This window comes from Ambystoma mexicanum, chromosome 1p (assembly GCF_040938575.1).
Source record: "Ambystoma mexicanum isolate Mex_15411 chromosome 1p, UKY_AmexF1_1, whole genome shotgun sequence".
Lineage (NCBI taxonomy): Eukaryota > Metazoa > Chordata > Amphibia > Caudata > Ambystomatidae > Ambystoma > Ambystoma mexicanum.
The window spans coordinates 1,463,870,579-1,463,886,776 of NC_090921.1; the positions used below are offsets into that span (position 1 = coordinate 1,463,870,579).

Here is a 16,198-nt window from a genome sequence, read left to right on the forward strand (position 1 = left end):
CCTGTGTCACTATTATGTCCCTAATACTCTTTGGATTGGCCATCTATATAGTAGTATCCATAAAATCTAGATTTGCCATGCTCGTTTGTTGTGACCAGATTTTTACATCTACCTACCACGTAGACTCCGCATTCAGCAGAATTAAATGTCCAGAGTTTATTAAAAGACAACAGTGTTCTAAGAAGGCAAGCTTCAGAAATGTTTCTTACTTGCCATTACAGAGGTTGACCACTATATGAAGTTAGAGGATAGTCAAGGTTTGACGGTTCTCTGAGTTGACTTATAGGTTGTCCCCCTAATTAGATTGGTCATTATCTGCTCATGATGATATTTCTATAGCATGTTTTATGCTCTACAATTGGGCAGATTATAACGCAGATGTTCCCAGGACCATCTACCAGACGCTTTCTCCGCATAACTGAAACAGAATAATGCACACAGGGCGGAACAATGTCTCATTTCTAAATAAAATCCTCCTGCAGAGAGCAACCCAACCTCCAGGATAAAAGAAGAAATCTCTATGCGAATCAGGCATTAAGAAAAGCTAAGAAGGAAATGTTTGGTCTTGAGGACTCAAGACCGAATATCTTTGATTAAAGGAATAATGAATTTGGCAATTAGTATGTTTGTAAAAAGTGTGACTCTTAAATCAAATAAAAAATAATAATGCACACTTTGCTCTGATATCACCAACATATTATTGTAACCAGAGGTTAAAAAAAGAAATCCTTCCATTCCAAAACCCTTGCTATTTAGGGGAACATTTCTCACTGCAATAATCTTTTCATCACAGTGGCTGGAATAATTCAATTGTATGCGAGTCATGACCTAGCACTTGTATTTTCTTCGCCCCGTGCACTAGAGCATTGCATTTACCTCTGTGTTGTGACACTGGGCCATACTCCTTCACAGCTTGTGAACTGTTTAATGTGCTTTGACTGAACAGAGATGATCTAGGCATCCAATACTGTTCTTATACCCATTTGCTCTGTACTGAAACTCCTAATTTGTTTGGGATCAATGTTTCCTATGTTGGCACTGCATCAAGAGGTTTGTTTTGAGAAATAAAAGTATTTTGAAATGCAAATGGGGAGATTCAGTTAGTCACCAGATTAAATGGTTAATAGCAATATGCTAAAGTTCACTGTAGTTCTAAAATGGAGATAATGTGGAGATTCTTTTGGATGTTGATGGCTTCTTCCCAAGGTATTTGGTAGCACGTCAATGCTTGGTTTTGGTGAAGACACTGACCATTCAGTTCCGATACAGAGGACACTACTGACAGCCGGCATGCTGCAGTATCTCTGTTTTTGTTGAGGTGGTGACATTATTATGTAAAGCCTTGATGCGAATAGACACTGGGATGAAAGGGAGGTGGGGTTTTGCATTTTTGTTTGGTTTTCTGAACATATTGACTTTGTGTGTTCTACTGGCAGGCACCTGTATAAAATCTTGGACAGCTGCAAACAGCTGACTGTGGCGCAAGGGAGTGGCGAAGAGGAAACAACAGGAATGGTGACTATATTAACTGCCTTTCAGCTGGATGACCCAAACACATTTTCTGCACCCATGCAGGTCAGTACCACCTTTTGTGTGTGGCAGGGGATGGTGGGGTGTGAGTGGGGATGTGAGAAGCAGTGTAGCCCAAAACTATAGCTCTCATGAGTTTTGAGGTTTATATTGAACAAGTAGTTTGGGGCTATTTGGGGGATGGGGTGATGTACTGTACATTTTTGATTTTTCTTGACTGCCAATCCTTTTCCCCAGATAGTCCACATCCCCATACTTGTATAGGATGCAATCGTGTAATGTGCCCCTGAAAGACCCTTGGCCTCCTAAGGGTTGTGTTGTCACAGACGCCTGTCCCTTGTGCGCATCTCCTCTCATGCTTAGCTGTTTGTGCTCATTTTGGTTTTGGTAGATGCACCTAAATTCAGAATAATGGGTTTTAGCTTGCTGTCCGCCAAAGATTCCCCAAGTGACCTGTCCTGTGTTAAAATCCTTTGTGGATTCGAAGGCTTAAATCTGTTAAGTTTGTGAGCAAGAAAAAGGTGATCAGGGCTCCTGCTCATCTTGGAAGTGTGAACCTGCTTCTTCTCCAGCATGGGGTCTGGCATGGATTCACATGCTCCTGAATGTTTCCCATCAGGCTGGCAATCCTCTGTAAAAGAAAAAAAGTTTCCCCTTTGACTTTAAAACTGTATTTCGAAGGGATTGTGTCCTCCGACGTATTCCTTATCTTTGATAGATCTCCCAGCTTGCTGGCCTTGGAAAACATTTTTCAGTAGAGAGCGCAGCGTGTTGACGTCCCTTGGGCCGATGTCCCGCGACGGCCTCCGTATCGGCGCCGACGTCACCACGCGTATAAATAGACTTGCGCAGCGTCTGTTGCTCATTTCCGTTTTTCCGCGCTTCGTGGGGCCTCGGAATATCATTGTTCAATTCTTCAGTCAAATATATCGATATATTCGTTGTGAATACCGACTCATACTCGATGGCTTCCTCACCCGAACCGATGACTCCACGGTCCGGCTTCAAAAAATGTCGAGACTGTTGAAAGAAAATGTCGTTGACGGATCCTCACAGGATCTGTTTGTGGTGCTTGGGAATCGAGCACCATTGTTCGGAGTGTGAGGACTGCATGTTCACGACGGCGAAAGCCTTGAAGGAGCGTAAGGGGAAGCTCGAGAGAGGTAAGGCAGTTAAAACTTCTTCGAAAGTTTCCTCAGCTGAGTCGAGACATTCGTCTCCTCGGCCATCATAAAAGACATTCTCGTTCGAGATCTCAAAGCAGTTCCCATCACTCTTCGAGATCTAAGCATTCAAAAAAGAGATGTCGAAGATCCCTTTCCTCATCTTCCTCTTCCGTTTCCCCAAGAAGGATCTCCTGTCCCACAAAACATAGCTCTCAGGCTGAGTGGGAGGAATTCAGGAAAAAGATAAGCATCTTCAAGAAAGCAGCCTCGACCCCCTCGAAGACTGCTGAGGGTGATACCCTGGGCGAAAGACCCGAAAAATCAAAAAGCCGCGAGTCGCAGTACCCGGCGAAAGAAGCCACTCGAGAGCGTCACAAACCCTCGAGTAAAGGCAGAGTTGCGTCTTCGACGCCATTGTCAAAGATCCCTTCGACTCATAGATCGGCGTCGTCGACGCTGTTATTGAAGGGTTCTTCGACGCACAGGTCAGTCGAGTCGACGCCGAGAAAGGACAAACCCACAGCCACCTCACAGCCAGTGGCCATACCCAGAGCCTTGAGCATGAGAATGTCGTCGAAGACCTCGAGTAGAATCCCGATACTCTCGAGTTCATCAAGACCTCTACCACCTTTCTTGACGCCTTTTTCGATGGCTTCGAAGCCTTTAACATCTGCGTCGACAACGTCGACGTTTTCTCAGCCAATCATGACAAATCTGGCTCCTTCTGCTCTGGAAATGGGATTTATAACATTTTCAAGACCTGACCACTCCAGGGTCTTATCTTCTATTTATGAAGAAGGGGAGGATTCAGATCAGGAAAGGCCTTTTGAGTTGCAGGGATCTGCAACTCCTGCACTACAGGAATTTACCTCTGAGGAAGGTAGGTTGAAAGACCTCCATGAATCCCTACAGGAAGCAAGTGGGTTGGACACTTCCCCAGAAGTGGAATTTGCCACACCAGACCCAGGGGAACATGTTGAAACCCCTTATAGAACCTTGATGGCAAGGATAATAGAGTTTATGGGATGGTCCACACCCTCGTCTACTTTTCAGCAAGATGACCTCAGACATCTTGGTCAAAGGTCCACAGGAGGATCCTGTAGTGCCATTTCATGCGGCATTACAAAGGAGAATATTGGCAAACTGGGAAACACCTGAGGTGATCCCGGCAGTTAACAAGAAACTATCAGCTAAATATCGGGTGTCTTCTTCTGAACCTGAATATTTATCCAAACACCCAACTCCGGAGAGTCTGGTTGTTCAGGCAGCTACTTCAGCAGGTAGTAAATCGGCTTACGCTACTGTTCCACAGGACAGGGATGATAAGAGATATGACTCTATGGCCAAAAAAGTATTTTCCGCATGTAGCATGGCATTGAAATCCATCAATGCTACTTGTACGCTCGCAAGGTTCAGCCACACACTTTGGGAGTGTGCTTCATCAGCGGCTGACTGCCTCCCGGAGGGAGAAGAAAGGGAAGCGTTTCTCAACATCATTAAGGATGGTAAGGACGCAATGTGCGAATCCCTTCAGACTGGCATCGATTCTGCTGACAGTATCAGCAGGGCCATGGCGGCAAGTACAACAACCAGGAGATTTGCTTGGTTGCGAAAGTCTGGTTTTGCTCCAGATGTGCAAAGCAGACTCCTTGAATATGCCCTTTGACGGCTCTTCTTTATTTGGTAAGAAGGCGGACGACAGTTTAGAAAAACTACAAACATCAAAGGCAGCAGCAAAATCCTTAGGAGCTGCAATCCGTCAGACACCATATCGCCCCTAAGGAGCCTTGTGGAGAGGTACGTCCTTTCGCTTCTATTCCGCATTCGGAAAGGGCAGAGGACAGCTGGTTCAAAGGGGTCAGAAGAAATTCACCCGAGGTGGACGGGGTAAAAACACAAAAGCTGCAGCAGCAGCATGTGCTTCTTTACCCTCAGCATCTGTATCAGCCGCCTCCAAACCGCTCTGAGGACTCTCCTCACAAGACACCAGTAGGGGGCAGGTTAACTCAACATCTGACGGAATGGCAGGCTATTACGTCAGATGCTTGGGCATTGGAGACAGTTGCCCAAGGTTACTGCCTGCCTTTTCTACGCATCCCTCAGAGTCATCCACCGGGGAACGGCTCTCTGAGAGTTCCAGATCCACTCCTCTTGCAGGAAATTGTAGACATGCTAGAGAAAGGTGCCCCCCCCCCCCTACTTTCTCATACCGAAGAAAGACGGAGGACTGAGACTATCTTGGACTTGCGAGAATTGAACAAGTTCCTCAGGAAGGACAAGCTCAAGATGGTAACTCTCTCTCAGATCCTTCAGGCCCTCCAGCTCCAGGACTGGCTGTTATCTCTGGACCTCCAGGATGCTTATTTCCATGTGCCGATCCATCTCAAACACAGGAAATACCTGAGGTTCGCAATTGGCGGCTCTCATTATCAATTTCGAGTTCTTCCATTTGGGCTGACCTCTGCCCCGAGGGTCTTCACCAAGCAGATGTCGGTAGTGGCGGCAAGTCTAAGGAGGGAAGGGATCCACCTCTACCCCTACCTGGACGATAGGCTGATCAGAGCTCTATCTTCAGAACAAGCTCAGATCCAGCTAGATTATGTCTGCCACTTCCTTCACAAACTGGGCTTCTCCCTCAATTTAAAGAAGTCACAGATGATACCATCACAGAGACTCCAGTTCATTGGAGCGGTCCTGGACACTTCCCTGGGAAAAGCCTCGCCACCAGAGGTGAGGGCTCAAGATATTCTGCAGATGGTCACCAAGTTTCAAAATGCCCAACGTCTCCCAGCCTTCGACTTTTTGAGTTTGCTAGGCCTCATGGCATCCTGCATCTTCCTTGTGCCAGAGGCTCGCCTGAGAATGAGATCTCGGTGGTCGCAATTCTCAGGGAGAATGACAGACCTCTTTCAGATTCCGGACAGGGTGGCTCGAGACCTTCAGTGGTGGGCCTGCCAGAAAAACATCTTGAAGGGGGAACTGTTTTGGCAACTATGGCCGGAGGTAACAGTAGTCACAGATGCCTCACTCACGGGGTGGGGAGCCCATACCAACGACTTGACCATCTGCGGTCGTTGGTCTCCATCGGAGTCCAGACTACATATCAACCTGTTGGAGCTGAGAGAAATCAGACTAGCGCTGAAAGCTTTTCTGCCATCTGTACAGGGGAAAAATGTCCTGATAATGACGGACAACACAGTGGCCATGCACTACCTCAACAAAAGAGGAGGCGTAGGATCACTACCACTGTGCAGAGAGGCGATGCAGCTCTGGTTTTGGGCAATCCAAGAAGGAATCTCTCTATCAGCAGTCCACCTAGCCGGTGAGAAGAACTTGACGGCGGACGCTCTGAGCAGGAGGGCAGTGTCTCCCACGAGTGGGAACTAGCTCAGGAAGTCTGTCAGGAGATCTTCGACCTTTGGGGAACCCCTCAAGTGGATCTGTTTGTCACCAGTACCAACAGAAAGTGCGATCTGTTTTGCTCAAGGGAATTTCTCCCGAGAGGAGCTCTAGGGGACGCGTTCGTAGTGGACTGGGAGTTTCCACTCCTGTACGCGTTTCCACCAGTCCCTGTCATATCTCAAATGATCAGGAGGATGAGAAGATTCCAGAGAACCATGATCCTAATTGCCCCAGACTGGGCCAGGAGAACGTGGTACCCGGACCTTCTGGACATGTCCATCTGCCCTCCAGTTCGTCTTCCACTCAACGAGAATCTTCTCTCTGAGAAGGGAGGTCAGGTTCTCCATCCAGACATCAGAACCCTCAACCTTCACGCCTGGCTTCTGAAAGGTTGAGATACAAGGTTTGGGACCTCCCTGATGACGTCATGGAAGTGTTGCTTTCAGCCAGAAGGCCAGCAACAAAGTCTTTATACCGCTGCCGTTGGAACAAGTTTTGCAGCTGGTGTAGAGAAGAGAATATCGACCCCTTTTCATGTGGTACACCAACGGTGTTATCCTTTCTACTCTACTTGGCAAATTCAGGCCTTCAAGTTGGCACTATCAAGGGCTATCTCGCAGCGCTATCAATCTTCAAGCGCACTGCGGAGGAACCTTTGTATTTCAAACTACCCTTAGTAATACAATTTCTAAAGGGATTAACTAATGTCTACCCTCCAAAACCTTTCCAGGTTCCTTTAAGGGACTTAAATTTAGTCTTACATTTCCTGATGGGTACTCCTTTCGAACCACTCCACTCTTGTTTGCTAAGATTTCTCACCCTTAAAACTGTCTTATTAGTGGCTTTAACATCTGCTAGAAGGGTGAGCGAATTTCAAGCTCTATCTTGTAAACCCCCTCATACAATTTTTCATAAAGACAAGGTTGTCCTACAGGTGAAGCCTAATTTCCTCCCAAAGGTGGTTTCTGAATTCCACATCACTCAGAAAATGACTTTACCTTCATTCTATCCGCCTCCCCATCCGGGGAAAGAGGAAGAAAGGCTACATAGGCTGGACCCAAGGCGGGCTTTAAGTTTTTACATCAGCAGACTTGCTAGGATTAGGCAAGCAGACCAACTGTTTGTGGGTTACTCAGGGCACAAGTTGGGACTACCGATAACAAACCATTTCCAGATGGATTATTTTGGCCATCCTGGAATGTTTCAATCTGGCAGGGAAAGAGCCTCCTCAAAATCTTAGGGCTCATTCAACCAGGGGTATCGCAGCCTCCTCGGCCCTCCAAAGAGGGGTCCCGGTTCGAGACATATGTGCGGCTTCCACATGGTCGTTCGCACATACCTTCACAAGATTTTACAACCAGGATTCCTCCTCCGGTCAAGACACTAGGTTTGGCAAAGCCGTATTACGTTCGGTTCATTCCTAAAAGGAAACATGGCGTTTTACTCCCTCCAATTGCACACTACTGCTATGGGAGTCTATCAAAGATAAGGAATACGTCGGAGGACACAATCCCTTCGAAGAACAAGTTACTTCTTACCTTGTAACGTTCTTTCGATGGGATGTTCCTCCGACGTATTCCTTATCGCCCCTCCCATCTATCCTCTGCAGTAATACTTCGCTTGTTGTTGCAGCTTACTCCTTCAAGGTGAATAACCAATTCATGTAAAACAACTGCTAACGTCAAAACGGAACTGAGCAACGGATGCTGCGCGAGTCTATTTATACGCGTGGCGTTGTCGGCGCCGATACGGAGGCCGTCGAGGGACATCGGCTTGAGGGACATCGGCTTGAGGGACACCGACGCGCAGCGCCCTCTACTGAACATTTTTTTTCGAGGCCAGCAAGCTGGGAGATGATCTATCAAAGATAAGGAATACGTCGGAGGAACATCCCATTGAAAGAACGTTACAAGGTAAGAAGTAACTTGGTCTTCTCCTCATAGCCAATCACTGACCTATGGGTCATACTGCCCCTATCCAATGACAGTCCTTTCCCTAAGCCCCACCTCTGGTGCAGTCTTCAGAGTCCTTAAATTGCTCTCTGAGCTATTTGTACGTTCTTTGAGTTTTTCGACGAGAAAAGTAACATTTTTGTTCAAAAGAGCCTGTGTGCTTTTCCTTTTCCATTGTCAGTGAAGTTCCATGCCCCTCAAGGGCGAAGATTCATCGAAGATTCTAGAAGGCCATCTTGGGCCTATTTCGCGCCCTCTGACCATGACGGAGGAGGAGGAGGAGGAGGAGGGAAGGTCCCTCTTCAGACAGTGCACAAAATACGCGCTATGGAATGTGTTTGTGGAAGACGAGCACCTACAATACCTCTGCTGCCTAAACCCAGACCATAAGAATATAGAGTGCGTGATATGCCTAGATTTCTCTAAGACAATGAAAGATGGACATAGTAGGCTGGCGGCATGGCTTAACTCAAACAAGGCCTCGGACCTGTGCTCTGAGCAGGGTCATCCCTCATCCAGGACGACCGGTCCGAGGAGCGGTCTTTTAAGTCCTGTGAGGTTGCCCCATCCGTGGTGGTCCGAAATGAGGCCAAGATCTGCAAGTCAGAGTCCACCGGGTTGGCCGCTGATGCAGGTCCCAAGTTGGTTAGGGCGTGATCCTCATTACCTTCCGTTTAACTCCTCTTCAAAAAGGATGTTGTACACCCCATCCCGGCTAAACTACAGGCGAGATTCGATAAGTCAAGGTCAGAGAAGAAGGCCGCGCAGCCCAATCGGGCTCAACAGACAAAAGTCCTCGTAGCCACGGGTGCTGATCCTACAAGGTTGTCTCGCGCAGCTCAGAAAGTGTCCCTGCCTTCACGGTGCGACACCATCACAGAGGCCTTGGAAAAGACTGCAGGCTCTCCAGTCAGGGTAAAGGTACCGGCCCAGTTCCCCGTTCAGAATGCTCAGGGAGGAAAAAAGGAGGGGAGGAGGCCCCAAAACAGCCCTCCCAGTTCGCTGCTCAAACTATGGAGGTGTTGTCCACGGATGACAAAGATCAAGAGTCCATGCTTAAGGTCCACGTGGACGATGGCAATGACGGCTGAGTTTCCCTCCTTCGCCTTCTTAGCCGAGCCAGGGACATTTCATTGTGCATCCTATCAACTCTCCACACCTTGGTGTCAGATACAGCTGAGAATGCCAACGGCACCTGTATTGCCCCTGGCCCCCGATAAACCGCCGTCTAAAAAGAGGAAGAGTCGCCTGACGCCCCCTTATTAACCTCCTCCACTGCATCAGGTCTCCCCGCCCCCCCTCCTGTCTCCCCGTCTCCCTCTTTCCTCCCCCCCACCACAGGGAATTGTGGTATAAGCCAGGACAGAGCCTGGCGTTCCTCCGCAACGATAAGAAGATGGCAGGCCCTCACCCTCTTCCGGGAGGGGAAAGTGGCATTGGACCATGCCATCATGGTGGCAGTGGACGTCGCAGACACAAGGCTCCAGCAGGTGGGCAACAGTGTCTGCCTTCCTCGGCAGGGATGGATGAAGGCCACTGACTTCCATCAGGAGGTCCAAGCAAAGTACTGGACATGCCCTTCAGCTGGGAAAATCTGTTTGGGAATGCCGCCGAATCCCTCCAGGCCATCCAGACGGATACGGAGACGGCTGTTCCCTCGGCACTCTCCAGCAGCACTGCTTGTCTTTTCGCTCCTCCAGGAGAAAAATCGAGCAGGTCAACAAAAGGTTTCTCCATGTCTTACAGACAGCGTTCCCGGTCCTCAACGCAAGAAGCCTACAGAGGCCGCTCCCATGCCTACGGTAGCATAGGACAGCGTAGCCCGCAGGGCATGACGCCGGTGCCCAAGCAGGCCTGAACCGGCCAAGATATTGGGCCCCCACTGGTTCAGCCCTTTGGGAGGCTGCCTGATGAAATTTATCAGCGAGTAGAGGAAGATTACCACCGACAGATGGGTGCTGGATGCTCTTGCCCAAGGGCACACCTTGGAGTTCCAAAACAGGTGTCTTTGTATTCTGCTGATTCTCCATCAGGAACGGCACATCCCTCAACATCTGGAGGACGTACGAACCATGCTATGAAAAGGAGCAATAGAGCTAGTTCTCAAACGCCTCCAGGGTCTATTTCAGATACTTTCTGGTCAGACTGAAGACAGGGGGCAGGAGACCCATCCTGGACCAACAACATCTGAACAAATGCTTAAAGTACAAAAAATTCAGGATGTTCACGTTGCAGCACATGCTCCGTGTTGGGCAAGATTGTATGCAGTACCCTTTGGGTGCACTACAGCAAACCCTGACTTCCTGGCAATAGGAACCCAACCTTTGGTATAAGTCTATACTAAACAGGTTGGTAGCGTGTTGAGCAGCCAGGCTCATCTCAAGAGGGACCAATGTGAGCTCTAGGGGAGTTACACAGAGATCCACTGTGACAATTATTCAAAGGAACACACACAAGGTTTCTTGAATAAACAATTATTAATGTATTTATCATTCAGTTAGAATAAGCCTGCTTATGAAGGGAGCAATATAAAAGTAACAGACAAATACACTTCAAAACTACACACTCTTAGTTTCTAAATCAGTAAAGACCCTTTTGGGATGGTCTACAGCCACAACCTACACCCTCGGGTGACTTCAATAATTAAGGTGCTGGGGACATTAATAACTGTTGCATTTAGAATACTCTTAGAACTTAGTGAAAGGAAAAGGTTATTAGAACAAGAGACCACAAATATTCTTAAGCGGGCAAATACTTTTGGATACCGTAAGCAGAGTCATTCAGTCTTACAGGTTAAGCCAAAGTTAATGGGCAAAAGTCTATATGAGTTGACGCATTTCTTGTAGGTTAGTAGAGAAAGTCTTTGCACAATGTTTTAGGAGTCTTTGAAGAAAAGAAGAATCAATGTAGGGCCACAAGCTGTTCGGGCTTGTGAGTAGTAGAAGATGCAAGCAACTCTACAACAATAGGTAAGTTCTCTGACTTTTACAGTACCTTTGAATTGAAGAAAAAGTGCAGCAGATGACTTCTGTTCCTGTGCAGCTCTGCAGATCTCACTGTTCCTGGCCTCAGTCGTGGGAACAAGAGGGAGGACTTCTGGGGACTCCTGCACTACAATGGGACAGTCCCTGCTCACAACCCGGCAATCTTCAAACAAGTGGCACTTTAGTGTTTCAGCTCCTCGCGACTACCGCAAATAGCAACACCAAGGTTTCTGGATGTCAAGATGGACTTTTCTTGCTTCTGGGGTCCCGCACTCTGTTTAGGAGGGCGCAGGCTCGGTCAGCCCTGCTTCCTGGGAGTCCGGAGGATCTTCCTGGAGCTCTTGTCCAACTTAAAAGCAACGCACACAAACTGGTGTTCCTCTCCCTGGCATTTTGTTTTCCAGCAGCAACTCTGGAAAGGCAACCAGCTCAGAGAGAATGTCCAGGTGGTTTACATTGGAGTTGATTGGTCCCACCAACTCAAGGGGAGAAGTCGTCCTTGCAGGGGCTTCTCTGTGGATACAAATTTGGAGTTTCAGCACAGCAGCAGGGCTTCACTGGGCAAACCAACGGTCCAGGAGTTGCGGCAGGCGTCCTCTTCAAGTTGTTCTTCGGTTCATTCGTCCAGTGGTCGACTCTGCCTTCCAAGCCAAAAGCCTTGCCTTTTATTCAGTTTTCTCCCATTCATTCCAGCCCAGCTCTGTCACCCAGCAGGGTGGCTGTCCTTGCCGGACAGTCAGCCGGCCAATCATCAGAGTGCATTTGGGTCTCCTAGGAGACTAAGCACAGGGAGTTTCGGGAACCTCCCTCACTTCCTGCCCCCACCAGACACCCTGGAGCCAGAGGCGGGCTTCACCCGTGAATCCCGCCAAAAGCAAAGCGAACAAAGGGACCAGACTGGGTTTGGCGCGCAGAGTAAATCTCAAAGGACCTTTCCATTTGACAAAAATGGCACCCTTGGGTGCTTTACTGCAGCTGCGAACGCAGCCCTCGGGAAATGCACAACACTGTAGTTAAAATTAACCCACTGCCACCAGCCATTCATCGAGGAAAGGGTAACATAAAATTGTTACATGAGAAGCTAGACAAAGGGGATACTAAGTAACCCCTCCAGCACCCTATTGTAAGATAGTGTGTGCTGGGTCTAGAAAGTTACAAATGTAAGTAAAGTCCATTTCACTTTACTGCTCTGGGAAACAGTAGTTTATCCCAGAGAAGGTATTTAATCCTTTGGCAAATCTGAAATACTTTCCTGTGTAACTGCAATGAAGGTGCCATGTAACACAATGTAAAAGATGATGCCTATGGAGTTTGTCAGACTCCACAACCAAAAGAAAATGTTTAAAATCACATTAAAATACATGAGAGAGTGGGGGGGAAGGGTCTCACACTCCAGGTTAAAAAAAATCAAGTACTCAAAATCCAGCAAAGTTGTTGGGGGGTGGTCTCTAAGGTAGAGGGAATTAGCAAATGTATGAGAATTCTCCCCAACACTCGGCCACCTGGAGAAGGGGGATTTTTTGACGACGTTGGACCTGGAGGATGCCTTTTTCCACATCCCCATTCACAAGAAACATCAGAAATGTTGGTTTTGTGGTGCAGGGCCAGCACTACCAGTACAAGGCCCTGCCGTTCGGCTTGAAGTCGGTCCCGAGAGTGTTCACAAAATGCCTCGCACCATCTACGTCTTCGGGGCATACACAGATACCTGAACAATTGGCTGATATGCGCCTACTCGCGGGAGCTGGCTGATAAACACACCAAGGCGATCATCCGACTATTGACGGATCTGTGATTCACCAACTATCTTAAGTCCTGCTTAACGCCATCGCAGAACACGCTGTTACTTGGCGCCAGACTCAACACAGTGTCTTGCCTGGCATCGCCCTTGGAGGAAAGGCTTGCAGCCGTAGAAGTAAAGGTGCAACGACTGTCGTCGGCGAAGACGACCACGGTGCGGGCCATCAAGTCTCTGTTGGGCATGTCTTCCTGCATCTACCTCATCCATCCCTGCAAGTTGCAGATGCGATCCCTACAAGAATTCCTGGATGCCTGTTTGATACAAATGTCTGGGAGTTTCACGGACAAGAACCCTCTCAACGAGGAGTTCCAACTGGCGATAGAGTGGTAGGGGATCCACTCCCACGTCACCCAAGGCACAGTATTTCAAAACCCCCATGCCAGGAGACAGTCACCACGGACGCCTCTCTGGAAGGTTGGTGAGCACACACCGGACATCTACATGCCAGAGGCCGGTCTCTGCCAGAGGCCTGTCTCTGCCGGAGGAGAAGGATCTGCATATCAACATCCTGGAGCTACGAGCAGTGTTCTGGGCCCTAAAGTCCCTCCTACCGTTTCTGAAAGATAAGGTGGTGAGGATCTTCACAGACAACACCACCACCATGTTCTACATCAGGAAGCGGGGGGGGGCATCTGGCGCTCCCCAAGGAAGCTCAGGACTTGTGCTGCTGGGCCAGCAGACCTGGGATATTCCTCGTCTCACTCCACCTGGCGGGAGTCAAGAACACCATTGCAGACTCCCTCAGCAGGGAACTGCTCTCCTGCCACGAGTGGGAGTTTAGTCAGGGTCAGGTGGACCGTCTGTTCATCAAATGGGGCAGGCTCCAGATCGATCTGTTTGGCATGGCAGTGAACTCCAAATGCCAGATGTTTGCCAGCAGATTCCACCAGCCGAGGAGCTTGGGGGATACTTTCTCCTTCCTGTGGGAAGGGATGTTTCTGTGCACATTCCTGCCGTTTCCTCTCCTGCTATGAGTCATCAACACACTTGGTGTCAATGCAAGATGATACTCCTCGCCCCAGCATGGCCGAGGCAGATTTGGTATCTGGACCTTCTCAGCCTATCGTCATCGCCTCCCGTCAAGTTGCTGGTGGTTCCGGATCTGCTCACCAGAGAGGGATGCGCAATCCTTCATCAGGATCGCTGAACCTGAAGGCTTGGTTACTGTAGCCTTAGAGATTGGAGGTTGAGTTGCCAGTGGACTGTAGGGAGGTCCTTGCAAAGGTCAGGGCGTCGTCGACTTTGAAGTGCTACGGCAATAAGTGGAAGCATTTTACTATGTGGTGCCGGTCGCAGAGGATTACCCCTCTGAGGGTCACGGCTCTGTCGATCCCTCCATATTTGCTGTCCTGGGCAAAAGCTGGACTGGCTCACGCATCCATCAAAGTACATCTGGCGGCCATCTCCCACTATACCAGGTCCCCTAGGAGATCCTCGCTGTGGTCCCACAGGCTAGTCAAGGAGTTTCTCAAAGGCCTTTTTCCGATCCTTCCTGCCGGTGAAGGCTCCTGCCCTGGCGTGGGAACTCAACGCGGTTCTGACGAGTCTCATGGGGGCCCCCTTCAGGCCTATGCATCAGAGGTGATGGCTTTCCTTGTAGCCATCACCTCTGCCAGACATGTAGGGTGAGATCCAGACCCTATCCTGCAAGCAACCGTACCTGACTTTCCACGGATCAAGTGTGGTAATGTGTATGCACCCCTCTTTCATCCCAAAGGTTCTGTTGGAATTCCACCTCAAAGAGCCTTTGGTGTTGCCTGTTTTCTTGCTGAAACCTTTGTCTCCAGCGGAGAGGGCCTTGCACTTACTAGACATTGCTCATGCCTTGAAGTTCTATGTGGCACGTACGAAGAGTTTTCGGAAGACTTCACTTGTTTGAACTTTTATCCTTTGAACCATGGAAAGGCGTTGTCCAAGGTTTCCATTTTGTGGTGGCTCTCTGGCTGCATCATGCACTGCCGTCGGTTGGCAAACCGACCGCTGCTGGACTGTCCGAGAGGCCAGTCTACCAGAGTGATCGCTGCAACGACAGTGTTCCTGTCTGGTGTGCCCCTGTTAGACATCTGCAGGGCCGCTACATGGAGGTCATGCATGCCTTTATGAAGTTCTACTGCGTCGACAGGGATTCCAGGGAGCAGTCCAGAGTCGGTCGAGCATTGCTATGCTACCTGTTCGCTTGAGGCGAGTCTGTTCCAGAGGTAAGAATTAATTGCTTCTGTTGAGCCTTGCCACCTCCCGTTGTTGTGTATTGTTGTAATGCCCTGTATTAGTTATTCATGAGCATGTGAATCCATGTCAGACTCCATGCTGTAGAAGGTTTAAGTTACTTACCTGTAACTGTTGTTCTCCAGCATGGGGTCTGGCATAGATTCTCAAGCAAACCCTCCCTCTGGCCCCTCTGCAGCTCTTCTTGGTCATACTACTTACCAAATCTGAAGATGGACTTCAGAGGCGGATTTAGGGAGAGGACCGTCATTGGATGGGGGCAGTACGACCCAGGGGACAGTGCTGAGCTCCAGATTACACTCAGGACTTCTTAGTGCAGACGGATGTATCCAACACAGGGTTTGGAGCAGTCTTGAGCCAAATGGATAGCAAAGACAGGGAGCACCCCATCTGCTTTATCAGTAGAAAATAAAAAAAAATAGGGAGACATGGTGGGCACCCATTGAACATAAATGTTTTGCTGCTGTGTGCTTTGAAGAGGTTTAGACCATACTTGCATGGATCTATTTTCAGGATTCTAACAGACCACCAACCCTTGAGATGGTTAATGCAGATAAAGGGGGGAAAATCCTAACTTGCTCAGGTGGTCCACTAGTCTTCAAGGCTTTGACTTCACTATTGAGTATCGGTCAGGTACCCAACATAAGAATGCTGATGGTCTCTCCTAAAAGTATTACTGACTGGAATCGGAGATCCATCCAGGAGTGGATTAGATCCTCCTGTCCCTTAGTCTGGGGCGAGGGGGCGTGAGTGTTATGGAAATGTATCGGTTGTATGCTTAAGCCCCTCTCCTAGTTAAGCCCCTAGCACTTTTTGCTGGATTTCTGGATCTTTTTCTTCTCCTGACTGAGGGGAGCTGTTCCCCCTCATTCAATCTTACTTGCTCTACCCATGGGGACTTTGTTCTTGGTTTTACCTTATGTTCTGGAGTCTTGCTTTCCTCCATATCTCTTAAAGGCATCTGTGTTACACCTTTTCAGCTCATAGGACCCTCTGTGCGGTGTTACTGGTGACCCTTAAGTTCTCATTTTTAATATTTTTTTATTTTCCATAATAACTACTGAAAGAGGGATACTTTGTATCCTTATTAAAACATAGACTTATGAGAGATTAGCTAGAGCACGGGCAATTCTCAGT

At 48.6% G+C, this 16,198-nt stretch overlaps 1 protein-coding gene across 1 annotated transcript in view; it reads left to right on the top strand.

The window, feature by feature from the left end:
- Positions 1 to 16,198, top strand: part of SMG5 (SMG5 nonsense mediated mRNA decay factor) — a 1,109,458-nt gene that overhangs the window by 962,602 nt on the left and 130,658 nt on the right. The window contains exon 21 of the mRNA XM_069607113.1: positions 1,437 to 1,575. Coding sequence (XP_069463214.1) covers positions 1,437 to 1,575 — 139 coding nt within the window. The remainder of the gene's footprint in view (positions 1 to 1,436; positions 1,576 to 16,198) is intronic.